The sequence below is a fragment of the Anabrus simplex genome, chromosome 13, assembly GCF_040414725.1.
Source record: "Anabrus simplex isolate iqAnaSimp1 chromosome 13, ASM4041472v1, whole genome shotgun sequence".
Taxonomy (NCBI): domain Eukaryota; kingdom Metazoa; phylum Arthropoda; class Insecta; order Orthoptera; family Tettigoniidae; genus Anabrus; species Anabrus simplex.
In genome coordinates this window covers 40,167,164-40,190,698 of record NC_090277.1, presented here as the reverse complement: position 1 = coordinate 40,190,698, position 23,535 = coordinate 40,167,164, and the positions used below count along the sequence as shown (strand labels likewise).

General features: G+C 37.8%; 1 protein-coding gene across 1 annotated transcript in view; it reads left to right on the top strand.

Moving 5' to 3' along the window:
• The window catches only part of LOC136884799 (E3 ubiquitin-protein ligase TRAIP), a 164,142-nt gene extending 142,403 nt beyond the window's left edge, over positions 1-21,739 (top strand). Inside the window, exons 8-9 of the mRNA XM_068229982.1 lie at positions 1,947-2,105; positions 21,337-21,739. Of these exons, the coding sequence (XP_068086083.1) occupies positions 1,947-2,105; positions 21,337-21,373 (196 nt within the window). The 3' untranslated portion in view covers positions 21,374-21,739. The remainder of the gene's footprint in view (positions 1-1,946; positions 2,106-21,336) is intronic.
• The last annotated feature ends 1,796 nt before the right edge of the window (positions 21,740-23,535 follow it).

The window sequence follows — 23,535 nt, the reverse complement described above, 5'->3', positions numbered from 1 at the left end:
GCTGTATATCTTCAGAAAGCCTATGCTTGTATTTCTCCCAAAGATTTAAAGCATCTGACAATTGACAAAATATCAACATTACTACAAAAAGTTCATGTAATCTAAACGGAAAATGACAAAGCGCAGCTTCTTCTATAGTTGCATCCTAGTACCTTTCGTCTGCTAGCAAGCCTCGAGCCTTACATGCTGACTGGTACGTGGGTTGAATCGTGCCATTAACAGTCATCAAATCAAAGAAATTTGGGGCCTCGGACTTCATGAAGTAAAAGGTGAAGATAATTACACTGTGTTATCAGGGTGGATGGTATACACCCTGCCCAAAGCCCGGGCTTTCTTTATTCCCAGCCAACCATTGACGTCATTTCCACGTTTTCTTCTCTCAAATCTATTATTTTTCCATATATAATAAAAGGGAACATCAACATGAAGAAGTGTTTTTGCAAAATCATCTGTTTTGTATAAGTCAAAAAATGCTAATGTAGTCCATTTTCTAAATGATCAGCGAGATGGAAGATTGTCGGGAACCTCTCATGGATGGGAAAGGCCAGAATTCTCCATACAGCCTTGGAGCTGCTTATGTATTGACCATTCTTGTAGAATTTGACTTCATCCTTTTCATTTTCAAGTCTAAATGTTGCCTGATTGCTCCCTTTATTAACATATTCACATATGTATTTGATGGATTTCACAGAGTTACATTATTCCACATTAATATGAGCACCGAAAGTATGTGGAAGAACAGGGTTATATGGCACTACCCACCGGTTATCAAGGGTCACACTATTGATTTCAATAGTGAAACCACCATCTCCTGGAGCTCTTCGCCGATATTGTGGGTATCCGTCTTCTGCTGTTTGAGCTTCTTGGATAAGAGGTTGAGGAAACTTCTTCCTGTCGCTACCTGCTTTCATATAAGGTGATCTGTTATTTAAATTACCGCAAGGTCCATGGATCGTATTTGTCTTGATAGTTTCATGAAGGAGAAGATCTTTTGCAGAGTGTGGTATCTCCGCACAAATAACGCTATCTAATTTATCTGGAGAAATGCGTTGTTGTGGCCACAACAAAATGTGTATGTGAGGAAGACCACGTTTTTACCATTCAATGGAATATATAAAACAACACACTTCCCCAAACGAATTCCCCTTTGTTAGCAATGCCAAAAACACCTTAACTTTTAGGTGAAATACCCTAGCTGTGATATCCAATGGATGAATCACCATCAATAGTGACATATGCCCTTGCTTCACATGAACATTGTGGAGAGGGTTAGAATTAGATCCAGGCTTTTGGCACGCAGACTAATGATTAGAAGTTTTATACCACCTCTGTTATCCTGCCTGCCAACATTCTGAGGGTGAAATTTTTTTCTACCAATGGGACTCAAATTGGCTAACCATTGTGTCAGACCATACAGACTTAACGTCTTAACAATCATGACCACCAAATGGGCAATGGCTGGTAGCTGATGCCGTAGGATTATGATTATAGGATAGTGCTGTGTCCAAATTCAAGGGAGACAAGCATTCACACATGTACTTTTATAACTAACAAAATTAAATACAAAATACATGAAAATTATCTTTCCTCACAACAAAGAGTGCTACAAAATACAAAACTTCTGTCACCTTGGCATTTCCAGAAACTGTGAAAGTAGTTGATGGGTTGTAAAACCGTGATTGTCATCGTCCTAACTATCACCATCATCATCATCATCATCAATCGAAAAGGAGGAACGTGAACTATCCGCAACAGTAGATTTGAAAGATGAAAACTATTGAACCTGAGTCTTTGATTTCAGAGAGCTGGCGATCGGCTGGCCCAGCCGTGAAATGTCTTATTACTCAAATAATTTTGAAATATATTCAGAATAATTGACCTTTGTACTTACCACAAATGTTTTATTTGCACAATTATTATTATAGCAATTTTGTTTATTTCTCTAGGGAGGGAATTGAGAAACTGGAAAGGAAACTGAGAGAAGCATCTTCAAATACGGCTGTTTTAAGAGAACAGACTCAGTGTCTTCTTAAGCAGACTAAGGAAGCAGAAAAGGCCGTTAATAAATGCACGAGGGTGGAAAAATACTTTGAGTTCTTGCAAAGGTAAAATTTTGTCTCTTTGTATAATAATAGGTTTCTTTCATCAGATGTTTTATATGAACTTTGGATGTTAAAATAATATCTCACTTCAGTGTGCAGTCTGTTGTTAATGGAACAATGGAGGGTTTAGAAGACATGGTAAATAATTGAGGTGTTTCATTGGAGTCTTTAAAGTCATTAGCTACATTTGTCTGCGATCTTAGAAATTGAGTACAATGTACAGTATAATCAGCAAATACTTTTCAATTCTGCTTTTGTTGTGTTCCTTCTCCTCTTAATTGATATGGTTCTGATAGTCGTGATGACAACAATTACTATAAAACAGGAATAGCTTTCTTGGTCATATTCGGAGTTATGGCCGTCTTTGTGTTCTGTAGCGAAGGCTACCTTGCACCCCAGATACTGACAGAAGATCCTTGAATATATGTGAAAGCAAGGCTAGCACCTTGTTTGACAGGTACTTGCTGTCAACAGTGGTTTCAGCTAGTCTTGAATCTATGAAATTGACAGGGCAGATTTGGTGAGTGTGTGAATTAGGACTAGAATTGGCTCATTGTATAGTCACTCTCTTTGTGAAAGGGAAGATGAGAATAAAGGAGGAAACCGCTATTATCACTTTCTGTGAGCTCACGCATATCGTGTCACAGTCTAACAGGTCCGGCAAGATGTGCTATGCCTTTTTCACACCATACAAAATGTAGTGTGATCATACTGCAGCTTATGTCATGGCAGTTCACGTCGGCTGACATCATTGTGGCGTAGAATTATGTGATAGTGTTCCTCACGCTCTAGCACGTACCTGGTGACATGATGTGGTGTGGATGGAAGCAGTTTCTTTTAGCAATGTGGAAGAAATGTTAAATGTATTGGTTTGGATGCATGAAAATCTCTATGATATTGGTTTAATTAACTATAGAAACCGATAAATGTGGCACGAGGCATGGAACAAAATAGGACAGGAATTTAAGTTCACATGTGAGAACTAAAATTAAATAATTTTAATAGGCATTCAGTTGGTGAAAACCACCACCTACATTTATAATAATGATGGCAGTAATAATAATACCATATTTCTCCAAATCCAAGACGACCCAAAGTTTTTCTTTAAACTTTTTTTTTTCTTGGCTGATGTCTTTACGTCGCACCAACACAGATAGGTCTTATGGCGACGATGGGAGAGGAAACGTCTAGGAGTTGGAAGGAAACGACTGTCACCTTAATTAAGGTACAGCCCCAGCATTTCCTGGTGTGAAAGGGAAACCACGGAAAACCATCTTCAGGGCTGCCGACTGTGGGATTCGAACCCACTATCTCCCAGATGCAAGCTCACAACTGCGCGGCTCTAACTGCACGGCCAACTCGCCCGGTAAAACTCCCCATTAAATCGGGCTTTAAAAGTGCTTTGTAGAATCATATGAATGCCTTTCTTGTACAGTATCATTGTCTTCACGCCAACACGGAACATTGCCTTTAGTTATACTGTATTTTTTGTGGCTGCACAATTGTTCTTTATTTCCGCGGGTTTAATAACCATTAACTGACAATTGGCATCATAATATCAAAGAGATCCCATTGAAAATTTGCCAACAATACCTGTTCCTCGCATCTCTACAATACCATCAAGTTATTAAATTACCACCTAATCAATACTTTATTACATGCCTTTGGCAAAGTCATAGAAACATTAACAATCACAGTACATGTTTCGACCACTTAGTGATCATCTTCAGCTGTGTCCAATAAACTTAGATTATAATACATGAATAGTAAGCATGTTATAAAACCTTATTCTTTTCTCCCATGGGAATCTTAAAAACTATGACTATTTGGTGTTGAAAGATAAAGGGAGAGTGGTAGGGGGAGGGTTGGGTAAGAAGCTATAATGGAGGATATTTAAAATTAAAATCAGTCTCTGTAGTATTGTTAAAACATATTCTTCCAATTAAACATATTTGGAAACGTCTTTTAAAAGTCTGCGTTGAGGCACTTCTATAAGGTCACTAAATGACTAGAGCTTAAATACAATTAAAAAGTCGATTTGTGTTCCAGTCCTCAAGTGTTTAGTAATTGTATGATGTATTAAAACTCTTCCTTGTAAGCTCTATTTAAACTGCCTTTGAATGCTATAAAAAGCTGTTTGATTTGCTGTTGTCCTAAGTGACAATTGGGATCATAATATCAAGGAGATCCCATTGAAAATTTGCTAACAATACCTGTTCCACTCATCTCTACAATATCATCAAATTATTAAATTATCACCTAATGAATACTTTATTACATGTCTTTGGCGAAGTTATAGAAACATTAACAATCACAGTACATGTTTTGACCACTTAGTGGTCATCTTCAGCTGAGTTCAACAAAAAGTTGGCAGGTATGGTTATATGATATGGGTGTCAATACGGAACAGCGAATATGAGATTAATGAACCCCTTCCAGCGTAGCATTTCACCGTTCTTATGCGGTATGATATTCAACACTTTCTGTCTTGTTCCATATTGTTTCTGTATTGCAGCATATGCTCTCTGGTGCCACATTGTGGAAAGTAAGCACCAGAATTAATTTGTATGGCTTCCAAGCCATATGGATATAATGGGGAATGAGTTAGCTGGTAAGGCACTCACACTCTCCCTATTACCTTACAAGGTTCCAGTTAGTGATGTACATTCTCAGCTGAGACATTTGCTAATGTCTCGCTGGGAAGAGGAGTGGTGGCCATTCCTCCTTCCAAAAAGCTGAGAATGATTAAAGGCAATACAAAGGTATGGAAATGTCTTCCTTCGGGTTTCTCATGGAGAAACAATGCTATTGAGCTATCTTTGAATCGGGCATGGTGTAGCGACACACTCCTATTTACCTGAAGAGAGATAATGCCCCAGTGTGTACTTGCGGTGCCCCTCTGAACATAGTACATTTCCGTACAGTGTGCAGGAACCTGGCCGATTTCTGCCATAGTCTTAAACTTCTGAACACCGTATCCTGCATACTGTGAGATGACGAGCAGTCAGTAGACCTTGTCATCTGTGAGTTATCTACTTCATCGCTCTTAACTGAAAATTCTATTATAGTTAATTTTTAACTTTTCTCTTACTATAAATGAATTTTAATTTTAGTAGTTCTAACTCTTTTAATTTAGCTTATGCTTTTAGTTTTTTAACTGTGTTTTTATATACTAGTTTGGTTTTATATGCAATTTTATAATATTTGTGAGGTTATTTTTAAATTAGTTCCTTCTTGAATTATATTACTTTTAAATTTTACAAAAGTAAGGTATTTTGAATCACATCAACTGATATTTTAAATTCATGATTGTATTCATCCTCTTTGATCGGTCAATTTTAAATTATCATAATTTTCATCTTGTACAATCAGAAGCTAATTACCTAGATGTTAGGCCCTTCAAAACAACAATCACTAACAACAACTTTTTCTGTTCATCTTGAATTGTTCCCTAATCATTTGAAAGAATACTTGAAAGTCAGATTGATTGATGTTTTGTGGCCCCTGGAGAGGCCTGATGCAGGTCTATCTAGTCGATGCCCAAGGGTGACCTGAACATCTGGGTGTGTTGATGGTAATGAGAGTTGGGAGTGGGATTAGGGGCGTGCAGCTGTCAGCTTTCATTCAGGAGGTAGTGGGTTCGAACTCCACTCTCGGCAGCCCTGAAGATGGTTTTCCATGGTTTCCCATTTTCATATCAGGCATATGCTGAGGCCACACAGATGCTTCCTTCCCACTTCCAGCCTTTTCCTGTCCCATCGTCACCATAAGACTTATCTGTGTTTGTGCGACATAAAGCAAATTGCAAGTGACTAATCTCTTGTTTTAATCCATCTTAAAATCTGTTATTTGCAATAATAAAGTTTTATTATATTCCACCTGTTCAATACATTATAATGTTGTCACATTTAAAATATCTTCATTAATAAAAAAGTTATTTGTGGGACATGTTTCGCTCCCTTACAGAGCATCATCAGCCAAATTATAATCTCGAAGAATGGTTATGTTTGTAAATAATGACTTATTTTTTCACAAACTTAAATTTACTCTACTAGAATATCATAAAATAAATAATCTTTGGTGACATGCCTTAATAACTTGGGCTTAGTAGGGGAGATACATTAAAATTGTGGTAGAATGAGTTGTTCTTAGAACTCGCCAACGCTACAAAACACAACAAACATTCTGCGATGAGTCCTCACATGAGAGAATCAGGACACCATCTTACAACTATAGAAAAAGACCTACAAATTATCAAAAAGATAGAAAAGGGAAAATTAATGACAGAATTAGAAAATATCTATATCCATTTAGACCACCATTTCAATAAGCAAAGAAATTTAAATGACATAATTGAAATAAGAAATCCTTTACATGAACAATTACCTAAACTTTTACAAATACTTAATCTAGAAAAAAAGCAGTTTTGCCAAAGTTTTCATCCCCAAAACAAGTAATAATCATGGAACGTTAAAGAACACAACCACTCCCTGCGCCCCTACTAGACATTCCCCTTCCAAAACAACACCTACTAACAGTTCTCCTCCTACCCCTACCTCCTCCCCTCAACTCCTACCACCTCACTCATACAACAGAAGGAGTAGACACGGAACAGCAAGCAGTGACATAATTGAAATAAGAAATCCTTTACATGAACAATTACCTAAACTTTTACAAATACTTAATCTAGAAAAAAAGCAGTTTTGCCAAAGTTTTCATCCCCAAAACAAGTAATAATCATGGAACAACCACTCCCTGCGCCCCTACTAGACATTCCCCTTCCAAAACAACACCTACTAACAGTTCTCCTCCTACCCCTACCTCCTCCCCTCAACTCCTACCACCTCACTCATACAACAGAAGGAGTAGACACGGAACAGCAAGCAATGACATAATTGAAATAAGAAATCCTTTACATGAACAATTACCTAAACTTTTACAAATACTTAATCTAGAAAAAAAAGCAGTTTTGCCAAAGTTTTCATCCCCAAAACAAGTAATAATCATGGAACAACCACTCCCTGCGCCCCTACTAGACATTCCCTAATCTTAGTTAACACCAAACTGACAAACGGTGGTTGGAGGGGTAAGTAAAGTTCAAGAAGCACGCAATTAACTAGCAACACAACTTCCGATTACTTACAAGATTCCTTTTCTTTTTACAGACATACAACAAGATAAACTACGTAACAACTTTTAACCACGATCGTTGATTTACATCCCTTTCAATCATAACTCATTAAATCTATTATTTCAACGAATGGCCACTGACGTCAACAAGAGCGTATTTATTCAACAGCACTCGCCGAGGTCAAATGACAACAAGCATTTTAAATTTCATGAAGACCAATATTATCCTGTCACAAGTTCAATTATCAAATCGAGATTTTTGAATCTTTGTAGACTCTTATCCTTAAGGGGTGTTGTTGTTTGAGTCGTCAGTCCATAGACTGGTTTGATGCAGCCCACCATGCCACCCTATCCTGTGCTAACCTTTTCATTTCTACGTAACTACTGCACCCTACATCTGCTCTAATCTGCTTGTCATATTCATACCTTGGTCTACCCCTACCGTTCTTACCACCTACACTTCCTTCAAAAACCAACTGAACAAGTCCTGGGTGTCTTAAGATGTGTCCTATCATTCTATCTCTTCTTCTCGTCAAATTTAGCCAAATCGATCTCCTCTCACCAATTCGATTCAGTATCTCTTCATTTGTGATTCGATCTATCCATCTCACCTTCAGCATTCTTCTGTAACACCACATTTCAAAAGCTTCTATTCTCTTTCTTTCTGAGCTAGTTATCGTCCAGGTTTCACTTCCATATAATGCCACGCTCCACACGAAAGTCTTCAAAAACATCTTTCTAATTCCTATGTCAATGTTTAAAGTGAGCAAATTTCCTTTCTTAAGAAAGCTCTTCCTTGGTTGTGCTAATCTGCATTTTATGTCCTCCTTACTTCTGCCATTGTTAGTTATTTTACTACCCAAGTAACAATATTCACCTACTTCCTTTACGACTTCATTTCCTAATTTAATATTTCCTGCATCACCTGCCTTCGTTTGACTGCACTCCATTACTTTTGTTTTGGACTTATTTATTTTCATCTTGTACTCCTTAACCAAGACTTCGTCCATACCATTCAGCAGCTTCTCGAGATCTTCTGCAGTTTCAGATAAAATAACAATATCATTGGCAAATTTCAAGGTTTTGATTTCCTCTCCTTGGATTGTGATTCCCTTTCCAAATTCCTCTTTGATTTCCTCTACTGCCTTTTGTATGTAAACATTGAAAAGGAGAGGGGACAAACTGCAGCCTTGCCTCACTCCTTTATGGATTGCTGCTTCTTTTTCAAAGCCCTCGATTCTTATCACTGCAGACTGATTTTTATACAGATTGTAGATAATTCTTCGTTCTCAGTATCTGATCCCAATCACCTTCAGAATCTTAAATAGCTTGGTCCAATCAACATTAACGAATGCCTTTTCTAGATCTACGAATGCCATTTACGTGGGCTTGTCCTTCTTGATTCGATCCTCTAAGATCAGATGTAAAGTCAGAATTGCTTCACGTGTTCCTATATTTCTTCTGAAGCCAAATTGATCATCTCCCAACTCAGCTTCAACTTGTTTTTTCATTCTTATGTAAACAATACGTGTTAAAATTTTGCAGGCATGAGATACTAAACTAATGGTGTGATAGTTTTCACACCTGTCAGCACCGGCTTTCTTGGGAATAGGTATAACAACATTCTGCCGAAAATCTGATGGGACTTCTCCTGTCTCATACATCTTACACACTAAATGGAATAACCTTGCCATGCTGGTTTCTCATAAGGTAGTCAGTAATTCAGAGGGAATGTCATCAATTCCTGGTGCCTTGTTCCTATTTAGGTCTTTCACAGCTCTGTCAAACTCTGACCTCAAAATTGGGTCTCCCATTTCATCAGCATCAACAGCCTCTTCGTGTTCCAGAACCAAATTATCTACATCTTCACCTTGATACAACTGTTGGATATGTTTGTGCCATCTTTCTGCTTTGTCTTCTTTCCCTAGAAGTGGCTAACATCTGAGCTCTTAATATTCATACACCTAGATTTCCTTTCTCCAAAGGTTTCCTTGATTTTCCTGTATGCAGCATCTACCTTTCCTAGGACCATACAACCTTCAACATCCTTGCACTTCTCTTTCAGCCAGTCTTCCCTAGCTACCTTACACTTTCTATCCACTTCATTCTTTAATCGCCTGTATTCTTTTCTGCCCTCTTAATTTCTAGCATTCTTGTATTTTCGTTGTTCATCAATCAGGTCTAGTATCTCCTGAGTTATCCACTGATTCTTAGTTGATCTTTTCTTCCTTCCTAACATTTCTTCAGCAGCCCTGCTGACTTCATTTTTCATGACTCTCCACTCTTCCTCTATAGTGTTTCCTTCAGCCGTTTCATTTAGTCCTTGTGCAACATGTTCCTTGAAACAATCCCTCACACTCTTTTCTTTCAACTTGTCTAGATCCCATCTTTTTGCATTTTTTCCTTTCTTCAATTTCTTCAACTTCAGATGGCATTTCATGACCAACAAGTCAGAGTCCACGTCTGCTCCTGGGAAAGTTTTGCAATCCAACACCTGGTTTCTGAATCTCGGTCTAATCATAATGAAGTCTATTTGATACCTTCCAGTGTCTCCAGGTCTCGTCCATGTATAAAGCCGTCATTTGTGGTGTTTGAACCAAGTATTGGCAAGGACTAAATTATGATCAGTGCAGAATTCAACCAGCCGACTTCCTCTTTCGTTCCTTTGTCCCAATTCTCCTACTGTACTACCTTCTCTTCCTTGGCCTACCATTGCATTCCAGTCACCCATCACAATTAGATTCCCGGATTTACCAGATATCATTGCAAAGAAATTTTCACATTTAGTTCTTAAGATTGAATTTCATGTCATTCTAAGATTTTAAGACATGTTACTTTTTTTAAGTATTTTAGAACAACTCATTCTACCACAATTTTAATGTATCTCTCCTAACTAAGCCCAAATTATTAAGGCATGTCACCAAAGATTCTGTATTTTATGATATTCTAGTAGAGTAAGTTTGAGTGTGTGAAAAAATGGTTTATCAATCAATCAATCAATCAATCAATACTGATCTGCATTTAGGGCAGTCGGCCATGTGGCAGATTCCCTATCTGTTGTTTTCGTAGCCTTTTCCTAAATGATTTCAAAGAAATTGGAAATTTATTAAACGTCTCCCCTGGTAAGTTATTCCAATCTCGAACTCCCCTTCCTATAAATGAATATTTGCCCCAGTTTGTCCTCTTGAATTCCAACTTTATCTTCATATTGTGATCTTTCCTACTTTTATAAACGCCACTCAAACTTATTCGTCTACTAATGTCATTCCGCGCCATCTCTCCGCTGACAGCTCAGAACATACCACTTAGGGCCGGTTCTACCACCTACTGGTAAAGTAGCGCGTAATTTGCCCTCCGCGTAAAAGGATGTTTCCGTTCGACCGCTCCCAGGTAGCGCTATCGGCAGCATAAATCGTCGTTACCCGGCGCGTAATTTATTGGCCACTTCGAGGACCCGATAAGACTTTACCTGCCGGGCAAGTTTTGAGAGCTGAACATTATTAGCTGTATTTCTGGTGACATAAACTGAAATTAGCTTAGTATACTGAAAAAAGCATTATACTGTAACAGTGATCGATATTGTATTGCAGGATTTTGAACATTAATGCTTCCTTAGAGTTGCAACGGTCACACCAGCCTCTGGCATTGATAGCGTAGGGAACACATTTTACACGTCAAGCTTTCGCAAATAAACTCTAAAAGGATATAAAATCGAAACCTATTTGGAAATAATTTCAAATTAGATTTAATATTATACTTTTTAAGTTTTCAAACTCCAGGTATAAGTTGTTGCTATGTAGCCATGTTACCTTAAGGTACCTCGTTGCGTAATGGCTAACGCGCACAGCTCGTAATACGAGGTTTTCAGGTTCGAGTCTTCTTTATGACGAACCCTTTTTTTTCTCAGTATTAGCGTTGTATTAATCTGTATGCCTCTTTTCATACGTTCTTTTGTTAATAACATATTTCATTGAAATGTTTAATCACAATATTATGGCTACTAGGAAAATACTTTATATGTGTGCTACTTAGGCTATAGAAAGATGATACGATTAATATAGCATACCGTATAGGACTGTCGCCCAGGTAGCAGATTCCCTATCAGTTGTTTACATAGTCTTCTTGTAAATTATTTCCAAGAAATTGGAAACTATTCCATTCCCGAATGCCTCTTCCTATGATGGATATTTACCCCGATTAGTTCTTTAACAGTACGGTGCCTTCCAACTTTATCTTCATAAACATTAGAATGAAATGCATTATAAATAAATGGAAGCATGTGGAACTAAACGAGGTCACAGAGCTAGTTGCAAATAGAGCAGTGTGGAGATACTTAATCAATTCACAGAAGCTTGCAGATAGAATGCTCAAAGGCAATAAGTCTGTAAGGAAGATGTTGGGTGTTTATATGTATATGGAAGCACGTGAAAAAGAGTTAAGAACAACGGCAGGGAACGAAAATATTTTTTAAATGTAAATTAGAAATACAATGAAAACCTGCCTACCTTGTATTACGGAGCGAGCGACTTGACCAATCTACTACGAGAATACTTTCCAAAAACGCTGCCTTACATGACAGGTTATAACTGGCATAAGAAAATGTAATCTCGAGATTTTAATCCCAATTAGGTATTGATTTTGAAGCTCATAGATTAAAATCACGAAAGCTTGACATAAATCGTTGTCCATAACTCTTAAGACTCCCCTTATTAGGCTTTTTGAAGATAATCAACAGATGCAAGCACAGGAAAATAAGACAATCGAAATGAGCTTCATACACCTGACGATAGATAGCAGCACACTCGAAAGCGAGAAGTCGCTGAAAATCAGTCTAGCCAACTCCGTATATCGGTGTCTAGCTCCTGGTAGCTACCCAGCGCTTGCGCGGAGGTGGTTGCACACAACGCAAAGTACCAGCTGCTTTACACCCCCAGGTAGTTTACCTCCCGGGCAGCTGCCAGCCACTTTACCAGCAGATGGTAGAACCGGCCCTTAGTCGAGCAGCTCTTCTTCTTTCTCTCAATTCTTCCCAACCCAAACTTTGCAACATTTTTGTAACGCTACTCTTTTGTCGGAAATCACCCAGAACAAAACGAGCTGCTTTTCTTTGGATTTTTTCCGATTCTTGAATCAGGTAATCCTGCTAAGGGTCCCATACACTGACACCATGCTCTAGTTGGGGTCTTACCAGGGACTTATATGCCCTCTCCTTTACATCCTTACTACAACCCCTAAACACCCTCAATACCATGTGCAGTAATCTGTACCCTTTATTTACAATCCCATTTATGTGATTACCCCAATGAAGGTCTTTCCTTATATTAACACCTAGATACTTACAACGATCCCCAACAGGAACTTTCACCCCATCAACGCAGTAATTAAAACTGAGAGGACTTTTTCTATTTGTGAAACTCACAACCTGACTTTTAACCCCGTTTATCAACATACCATTGGCTTCTATCCATCTCACAACATTATCGAGGTCACGTTGCAGTTGCTCAGAATCTTGTAAATTATTTATTACTCTATACAGAATAACATCATCCGCAAAAAGCCTTACCTCCAATTCCACTCCTTTACTCATATCATTTATATATATAAGAAAACATAAAGGTCCGATAATACTGCCTTGAGGAATTCCACTCTTAATTATTACAGCGTCAGATAAAGCTTCACCTACTCTAATTCTCTGAGATCTATTTTCTAGAAATATAGCAACCCATTCAGTCACTCTTTTGTCTAGTCCAATTGCACTCATTTTTGCCAGTAGTCTCCCATGATCCACCCTATCAAATGCTTTAGACAGGTAAATTGCGATACAGTCCATTTGACCTCCAGAATCCATGATATCTGCTATATCTTGCTGGAATCCTACAAGTTGAGCTTCAGTGGAATGACCTTTCCTAAAACCAAATTGCCTTCTATCGAAGCAGTTATTAATTTCACAAACATGTCTAATATAATCAGAAAGAATGCCTTCCCAAAGCTTACATACAACACATGTCAAACTTACTGGCCTGTAATTTTCAGCTTTATGTCTATCACCCTTTCCTTTATACACAGGGGCTACAATAGCAACTCTCCATTCATCTGGTATAGCTCCTCCGACCAAACAATAATCAAATAAGTACCTCAGATATGGTACTATATCCTAACCCATTGTCTTTAGTATATCCCCCAGAAATCTGATCAATTCCAGCCGCTTTTTTAGTTTTCAACTTTGTATCTTATTGTAAATGTCATTGTTATCATATGTAAATAACTAGCAAGATACCCGCACTTTGCTACGGTATTATACTGACATTTATAATTGAATGCTTATCGTTTTATATATAACCCACCGATATTCGCAATCTGACTCGTTTTCTGAGAGATTCCGCCAAAATTCGCGATCTGACTTGTTTTCTGAGAGATTACGGCAACGTTCCTCCCATTTTTCAATCTTTTATCCAGCAATCGATTTCGTACTTCCCAGGATAGGTCCAGGTATTCCACCCGGTCAGTTGGGCCCGTAAATCTTTGCCATCTTTTCCTATAAGCATTTTTAATGTGGATCAAATCCTTGAGGAGATCCGGCGTGGTGTCGTCTTGGGTGCCTTGGCGGTACTGAACCTCTACTTGGCGGTAAATTACATCTGCTGCCGTTGTCATTGATGACAATATGACCAGCACCATTGTCGCCCGTAGGCAAGTGCGCAAGACTTCTGGCGATACGAATGACATACTTCCGTGCATTATTGACCTTATTACAGAGGTGAACAATTGCACGGTCAATCATATATCTGTCGTTTATTTCAAATATGTTTAAATTTTTGTTTATATGCCAGAAGAATCTACTGTAATCTAAGAAGGTTCTGCAAAGGAAAAGATGGCTCTTGAAAACGAACCCAGGAGAGATTAAAAATGATCGGTTTATGATCAGAATAAGTACATTGAAAATCCACAGCCTGTTTCCAGTCATTCAACCGGGTCAGGAATGGAATGGATAAGCCCTGCCGAAGCATGTCGCACTCCACTGGGGCAATGATTAAATGAATGACAAATGAAATGAAATGATATTGGAGAGTGTTGCTGGAATGAATGATGACGGGGAAAACCGGAGTACCCGGAGAAAAACCTGTCCCGCCTCCACTTTTTCCAGCACAAATCTCACATGGAGTACCATGTACCACAAAACCCAGCGGTGAGAAGCCAGCGCGCTGCCGCCTGAGCCATGGAGGCTCCTTATAAGTACATTAGGAACAGTAAAATCAATTGGTCTCACCTCCGTTTTCACCCCACCGCGCTTAAGTTGATTTACCTCCCACCGAAAAAAGAAAACGTGTTCCTTTATGTTTAAAGGAGATTCCAAATACCAATGTTCACGTGTGTTACCTTCAGTTTTGAGATATAAGTATTCCCATTAAAAAAATTCACTTTTTCACTTACTTTCACACTCCCCGCCCCCCCTTAAGTGAATTTTCCGGCAAAAATACTTGTTTCTTTAATAGTAAAGGATCTTCTAAATACCGATTATCTTCAGTTTTTAGATATGTGTCCTCATGATGAAACAAATTCAACTCCTTTTCACACTCGCCCCCAAAAATGTTTCTCCGCCCCCCCCACCCCAAAAAAAACTCGTCGTTTTATTTTTAAAGAAGATCTAAATAGGCCTACCAATTTTCACGTCTGTAACAACTTTAGTTTTTATTAGATGTAAGTATCCTCATACAATTAATTCAATAAATTTTTCAATTTTTCACCCCCCTCCCCAACCTTCATTGGATTTTTCGAGAATACCTGTTTCTTTACTTTAACAGGAGATTCCAAACACCAATTTTTACGTCTGCAACATTTTACGTTTCTGAGATATACTGTAGATGTAGTCTTTCTAAGAATTCACCCCAGTTTGTCACTCCTGTTTAACCCCCATTAATTAGATTTTCCAAAAACAAAAAAATAAATGTTTCTGTATTCTTAAAGGAGATTCCATATACTAACTGTCCGGTCTGTAATATCTTCAGTTTCTGAGATATAAGTATCCTCATTAAAGACATTCAACACCTTATTTACACTTTTCACCCCTCCTATTGGGATTTTCCGAAAACAAAAAAATACATGTTCTTTTATTTTTAAAGGAAATTCTAAATATCAATTTTTACATCTGCAAACTTTTGAAGTTTTGAGATATAGTTACACTCATTTTTAAAGTACACCCCCCTTTCACCCCCCCCCCCCCACTATTTGGATTTTCTATAAACAAAAAATACATGTTTCTTTATTTATAAAGGAGATCCCAAATACTGATTTTCAGGTCTGTAACATCTTCAGTTTCTGAGAAATAAGGATCCTTATTAAATGCATTAAACTATTTTTCACCCCTTTTCAACCCCCCTATTGGGATTTTCCGAAAACAAAAAATACGTGTTTCTTTATTTTGAAAGTAGATTCTAAGTACCAATTTTTACATCTGTAAACTTTGAAAGTTTTGAGATATAGATACACTCATTTTAAAAATTCACCCCCCTTTCAACCCTTCACTATTTGGATTTTCGAAAAACAAAAAGTACACGTTTCTTTATTTTTAAAGGAGATCCCACATACCTTTTTTCAGGTCTGTAATATCTTCATTTTCTGAGATATAAGTATCCTCATTAAAGGCATTCAACTCCTTTTCACCCCTCCTATTAAGATTTTCCAAAAAAAAAAAAAAAAAAAAAAAACATGTTTATTTATTTTTAAAGGAGATTTTAAATACCAATTTTTACATCTGTAAACTTTTAAAGTTTTAAGATGTAGACACACTCATTTTAAAAATTCACTCCTCTTTTCACCCCCCATTATTTGGATTTTCCAAAAACGAAAAAATACCTGTTTCTTTATTTTTAAAGTAGATCCCAAATACCAATTTTTAGGTCTGTAATATCTTCAGGTTCTGAAATATAAGTAGCCTCATTAAAGGCATTCAACACATTTTCACCCTTTTCCACCCTTCCTATTGGGATTTTCCAAAAACAAAAAATTGCGTGTTTCTTTATTTTTAAAGGAGATTCTAAATACTAAGTTTTACATCTAAAAACTTTAAAAGTTTTGAGATATAGATACACTCATTTTCAAAATTCACCCCCTTTTCACACCCCCCATTAATTGGATTTTCCAAAAACAAAGGAATACGTGTTCCTTTATTTTTAAAGGAGATCCCAAACACCAATTTTCAGGTCTGTAATATTTTCAGTTTCTGAGATATAAGTATCGTCATTAAAGGCATTCAACCCATTTTTCACCCCTTTTTACCCCTCCTATTGGGATTTTCCGAAAACAAAAAATACGTGTTTCTTTAATTATAATTAAAATTCTAAATACCAATTTTTACATGTGTAAACTTTCAAAGTTTTGAGATATTGATACACTCATTTTAATAATTCACCCCCCCCTTTTCCCCCTCCCATTAATTGGATTTTCCAAAAACAAAGAAATATGTGTTTCTTTATTTTTAAAAGGGATCAAGTGTACCAATTTTTAGGTCTGTAATATCTTCAGTTTCTGAGATATAAGTACCGGTATCCTGATTAAAGGCATTCAACCCCTTTTTCACCGTTTTTCACCCCTCCTATTGGAATTTTCTGAAAACAAAAAAATACGTGTTTCCTTATTTTTAAAGAAGATCTTAAATACCAATTTTTACATGTGTAAACTTTTAAAGTTTTGAGATATAGATACACACATTTTAAAATTTCAACCCCCTTTTCACCGCCTTAGCGACGGAATATCCAAAAATCCTCTCTCAGCGAGCACCTACATCTTAATATGAATGTATCCACAAAATTTCATTTCTTTATGTACAGTAGTTTTGGCTTGGCGATGATGAATCAGTCAGTCAGTCAGTCAGGACAAGTTATTTTATATATATAGATATTACTTCTTTGGCCTTAGTCTCCTCCTCTATCTCAACATTTTCCTTGTAACCAACAATCTTTACATACTGCTGACTGAATACTTCTGCCTTTTGAAGATCCTCACATACAAATTCCCCTTGTTCATTAATTATTCCTGGAATGTCCTTTTTGGAACCTGCTTCTGCCTTAAAATATCTATACATACCCTTCCATTTTTCACTAAAATTTGTATGACTGCCAATTATGCTTGCCATCATGTTATCCTTAGCTGCCTTCTTTGCTAGATTCAATTTTCTAGTAAGTTCCTTCAATTTCTCCTTAACTTCCACAGCCATTTCTAACTCTATTTCTTTCCAGTCTGCACCTCCTTCTTAGTCTCTTTATTTCTCTATTATAATAAGGTGGGTCTTTACCATTCCTTACGAAAGGTACAAACCTGTTTTTGCATTCCTCAAAAATTTCTTTAAGCCCATCCCAGAGTCTGTTTAAATTTTTATTTACCGTTTTCCACTGACGATCATAGTTACTTTTTAGAAACTGCCTCATGCCTGATTTATCAGCCATATGGTACTGCCTAATAGTCCTACTTTTAAGACCTTCGTTTCTATCACATTTATTTTTGACTACAACAAAAACAGCTTCATGATCACTAATACCGTCTATTACTTCAGTTTCCCTATAGAGCTCATCTGGTTTTATCAGCACCACATCCAGGATATTTTTCCCTCTGGTTGGTTCCATCACTTTCTGAATCAGCTGTCCTTCCCATATTAAGTTATTTGCCATTTGTTGGTCATGCTTCCCGTCTTTTGCATTTCCTTCCCAATTGACATCTGGCAAATTCAGATCTCCTGCTACAATCACATTTCTTTCCATGTCGTTTCCCACATAGCCGACTATCCTATCAAATCCGCGTCAGTGCTACCCTTTCCCGGTCTGTACACTCCAAATATATCAAGTTGCCTATTATCTTTGAAATGAGCCTTACACCTAGAATTTCATGTGTCTCATCTTTAACTTTTTAATAGTTCTTGAATCATTATTTATAAACAAAACCGTTCTTCGAGATTCAGACTTGGCTGCTCCTGTCACATGTTCAGTTATCAAATTGACAAGATATTTGAACCTTTATAGACTCTTATCCTTAAAGGATATAAAACTTTTTTACCAGATCTCATTGCTAAGAAATTTTCAAATTTAGTGTTTAAGATTGAATTTTACCGCTTTCGAAGATGTTATGATATAGATGTTGATTCCCATAGGGAATCTGAAATATTTGTCCTGAATGAGTAAATTTATAATACCAATATAAATGGTCCATTATTGGACATTATAAATTTTCCAGCTAACTCATTCTTGGTTGCCAGCGTTTCGCCCTCATGTGCTAGGGTGGGCTCATCAGTTGGTACCTAGCACACCTACCAATACGCTGGCTAGTGCATACCGTGGAGGCCACTGCGTAGGCTAACTGGAGCCACCGGCAGTGCCAATGCACTGAGAGACTTTGTCTCATCACCAAAATTGGTGATGACTTATGAAGGTTTCACGTAAAATAAAACAAATTAAGGCTATTTTTTAATTTTAAATGATCCCCCCTCAAACATTAAGGATGCTCAGATTTTCCGATGGCACGGTTTATTCGCCTGTGGTGATGAGACAAAGTCTCTCAGTGCATTGGCACTGCCGGTGGCTCCAGTTAGCCTACGCAGTGGCCTCCACGGTATGCACTAGCCAGCGTATTGGTAGGTGTGCTAGGTACCAACTGATGAACCCACCCTAGCACATGAGGGCGAAATGCTGGCAACCAGGAATGAGTTAGCTGGAAAATTTATAATGTCCAATAATGGACCATTTATATTGCATACCTGCCAACCCTTCTGATTTACCCGGAAACTTTCTGTTTTTTAACTCGTCTTCCGATTTTCCGATTTATTTTTAATTCTTCCTATTTTTTACCAATATAACCTCCAGTACCGTCAATACTCGTACCCTAGGATAAAGGATAAATTCTTATGTGCTTGTGTAATTTACCCAACTTCATTTTCAAGCGTTTTTATTTGATGCTTTATTTCGCGAGTGTATCGTCCGTCGCCTTCGTGTTCGTGTTTCCTGCTCGCTACAGCAGCATGTGTGCTTTACGGCTGGGGATTCGGGACGGCAATCGTCCTACAAGCAAGAGATGCTAGCGAGCGCTATCGACTCATTTTATCGGGACGAAAGAATGAGTTTCATATTGTGTGGTTCGCGCACTATTAACATCGTTTCTGTGCGTAATTTCGTTGGAATTGTATGCCGCGTGTTTTTTCTAGCGGTTCCGTGCTTTTTTGCCGTGTCAAAGTCGTATGTTAATAATGTATGAGACATAGCGATCTGTTTTGTATGTGGTAATTTAGCGTATTTCAGTGGATTTTTTTATTCTTACTTCATTATTTTAATGAGTTGAATGTATTTCAGGGAGTTGTGTTGGTGACAGTTTATGGTATTTTCTCTTCACGTTATCGCCAAAAAACATACCGTAACAAACGTTACCTCCAAGACTTCAGGGATACGGTACCTATAAAATTAAATTTCCGTTATTTTACAGTCTAATAAAGGAAACTATTATGCGAGTCGCCTCGGGAGATAAATTTTATTTCAAGTTTTCGAAATTTCGAGATATAGAGAATAACTTACCGTTTTTGAGCATGTATAGCACATAATTGAATCATGTATGTACGGGCTTTTACTGAATGTATTATGTTTAACGGTACTTAAAAATATACAAAGCAACTCTATTTTACGGCATCACTTTAATTATAACACTTATTATAGTAACTTTTTAGAAGACAGGACACAGTACATAAAGTAGAAACCGTAGTGAAACAAGAAACATAGTTCCGTTAACATATTTGGAAAAAAATCCGTTAGTCTCATCTGTTTGTTGCGGTTTACCTTTCCTCCCTTCATGTTGAAACTTCTTGTTAATACACGCAGCCGAGTTTCGTAAATGGAGCTTGTCATCCGCGACTTCTGGGCTTGCTTTCGTACGTGACCGGTAATTAATTGACACCCGAGACATGGCAAGGATTTGCCGATCACTAGAAGTTCGCGTTTTTGATTGCCGTCATATTAGCTTCCGGCTTCACTGGAACCCTTTCTTTACTTGTTAACTGTTCCTCACAAACCGCGAATGCCGTATTGTACAGTTAATGTTGCACACAGTTCGAGTTACAGAGTAATTTTTGCTTCAAGGGAGGAAATGTTTGCTTCGAGAAATCGAGAAATTCGTATAACCGAATTTCGAGAATAGAGAAATAAATACATGTGAAGAATAGGACAAACGGCAGGAAAATCTTAGTTTGAGATAATGAAAATTCTAGTTATGGAGGTTAGAGATATCGAGGTTCGACTGTATTATTATTCGTGAGAGTGATTAGGTATATTTTCTTGTAACCATTTAAATGTGTTTTTAGTTTAAGATTTTAAATTTAATGGTCAATTCACATTGTAACTGTAGATATGTATGCTTTCTATTCTGTCCTTTTTTCACTTAGACCGTGATGCAATATGGGTGATGAAATCCAAGAATAAAAAAATCTTCCTATTTTTGATTTCTAAAAGTTGGCAGCTATGATATTGGTATTCGAAGATGTTAGACATGCTACTTCTTTTAAGTATTTTAGAACAACTCATTCTACCATAATTTTAATGTATCTCTTCTAACTAAGCTCAAGTTATTAAGGCATGTCACCAAAGATTATATATTTTATGATATTCTAGTAGAGTAAGTTTAAGTTTGTGAAAAAATAAGTCATTATTTACGAACATAACCATTCTTCGAGATTATGATTTGGCTGATGATGCTCTGTAAGGGAGCAAAACATGTCCCACAAATAACTTTTTAATAAATGAAGATATTGTAAATGTGACAACATTATAATGTATTGAACAGGTGGATTATAATAAAACTTTGTTATTGCAAATAAAGCAAGTTGTAAAAATATGGTAATTAGGTAGAGAGAAGGTGAAACCTGGTGTCAGTACATAGCCTACTCCTGTCAAATAATAAAGGGTTTGCTCAAGGGCTTATGTCTCCATCCGACAGAAAAAACGCCAACAACAGCATCGTATTGTATTGCTCCATATGAATACTCCAGAGAGGCTTGGATGGGGTTTGAGTTTTGTACAGTTCTTTGTTTCCTGCAGCAGAACTTAGATTGTAAATACATGTGGTTTCCTGTTTTCAGATCAAGAGGACCAGAAAGAAGTGGAAGTTTTACCTGAATGATGGTGTAAGGAACCTAAACAGCAAGGACTATGTTTTCCAGAAGGCGAGTGATGATGCAGAATGGTGAGGCTAGGACAAGTTATGCGTGTGTGAATGTGGAGAAGAAGAGATGACATTTGTTGCGATTGAAGTGAACCAATTTTTTGTTTTGTTTTGTTATTGTTGTTGTTGTTATTATTATTATTAATATTAATTATTCTTGCTGCTGTTGCTGTTACTTGCAAGCTAGACTGAGGACTTGAAAAAGAAGAAGAAGAAAACAGAAGCAAAGACTACTCAGAATTCTCTTTTCACAATGGGGAATACCATGTAATGTATATAATTTATTGTTTTTGAAATGCAGTGAGATTTTCTTAAGACTACCAGGTACAGTATATAATAGTGATTTATAACCTTTGTGCTGGGATTCACTCTTATATAGGGGTTGTCTCATAACTTATGACGCTTGTGTTTTACTGAAGCACGGGAAATTCACATTGTACTTTGGAAGGGCAAAGCCAGCTATCATCAAATGGGGTTGGGGTTCAGAAGCTAATGGCCGGGGGATAGTAGAAAGATACGCACAGAGAATGCAGTGTTCGAGTGTTTTGTTATGTACAAACTGAATACAAACATGCATTACACGCAGCTGACATCCTCCAAAAGAGGCCTTCAAGGCATCCAACAAATTGTTTGCAATAATGGGGAATCGTTGAATACCATCAGCGGTGTTGGTTGTGTCAGTTTGTACCACCTGTTGCTGATATGCTGTTTTAATTGCAAAACACATCCCAGGCAGCGTGTCTTTTCATTTGGAATCAGATCAGAGTTGCGTGGAAGGTGTTCCACGACTTCCCACCCCTTCAGCTGTACAAGGTTCCTGATGGGAGCTGTCTTATGGGCTGTTGGAGATGTACGGTGTTGTCCAGCAGTGCTGGATGTTTCTGCCAAAGTTTACAACACAGATGTCCCTGCAGAAACCTATGGTAGTTCAGGGCATTGGCAGTGGTGGCCCTTGCAACTGATTGATGCTCAATACCACCTTGGGTGGGCGATGGATTCTTGTGTCATCATGATGATGCTGGATGATACCATTCGGCTGATAGATGCTTCAGTTCTGGTTTGTAAGGTTGCACTCAGGTTTCATATATTGTAATAATGTGTGATTGAGTATGTTGTTCCCTTCACATTGAAGTTGTTGTGTTAACTGAAGTGGCACGCACTTTGAACACTTCTTGGACATCTGCTAGTTCTGTCATAAAATGGGGAACACTATCAACCCAGTCATACCTGTATATGTGGACAATTCCTGCACAGTCCCATGTCAGTCTTAAACAGACACGTCTGTACGGGCAAATATGGGACGTCTACTGCTCCCTTGTCCTCGGTTGCTACAGTCCACGTTGGAAGTCTGCCATCCATTGAGAAACAGTTTAACGTGGCAATGCCCTATCACCCACAGCTTTTTGTAGTTCCGCATGATGCTGATGGACCTGCAACGGAAAACTGCAGTTTTCACGTATGACCACATGACACAGCTGGTCATACATAGACTATGATGGGCGCTGGTACCTAGCCACCCATGCCCACAGACACAATCTGTAAGTGGCCTTGTGTGTGCCGTTTTATTTCAAACTTAATATTGGCTTTACTGTGCTGCGACATGCTTGGATGATATACAGTAGAACTTCGATTATATGTTCCCGGAAACTACATTTTCCCATATTATTCGTTCAAATGACGTGGTCCCGTGAGCATCCTAATTAAATCACGTTGTAAAAATCCTGTATTACCCGTTCCTCGAAGAAACGATTTCCCGGATCAACCATCCAGAAATTTCAGTCCCATTAACGCTAAATCCTCAATCACGCGTTTTTCAAGAAACTGTATCTCACAAAAGGATGACTACGGCATACTTACGGCTCTTGGTGTTAACGTCTCGTTATTGCGGTACCGGTAATTTGGGGAAGTACTGTACTGGAAAAGTGATCGGCGGCGAACTTGCATAAGGGACCATCTTAGCATCGCATTCCGGTGGTATTGTTTAGAGAATCTGTGGAAATCGTAAAGCAGAGTGTGCCCACAACAATTGGAAGGAGACAGAGCGCATTTCTTCGACAGCTCTACTTTACCACGAAACGAATTTTGTCAAATGTTTGTACTTGCAAAACATCAAAAT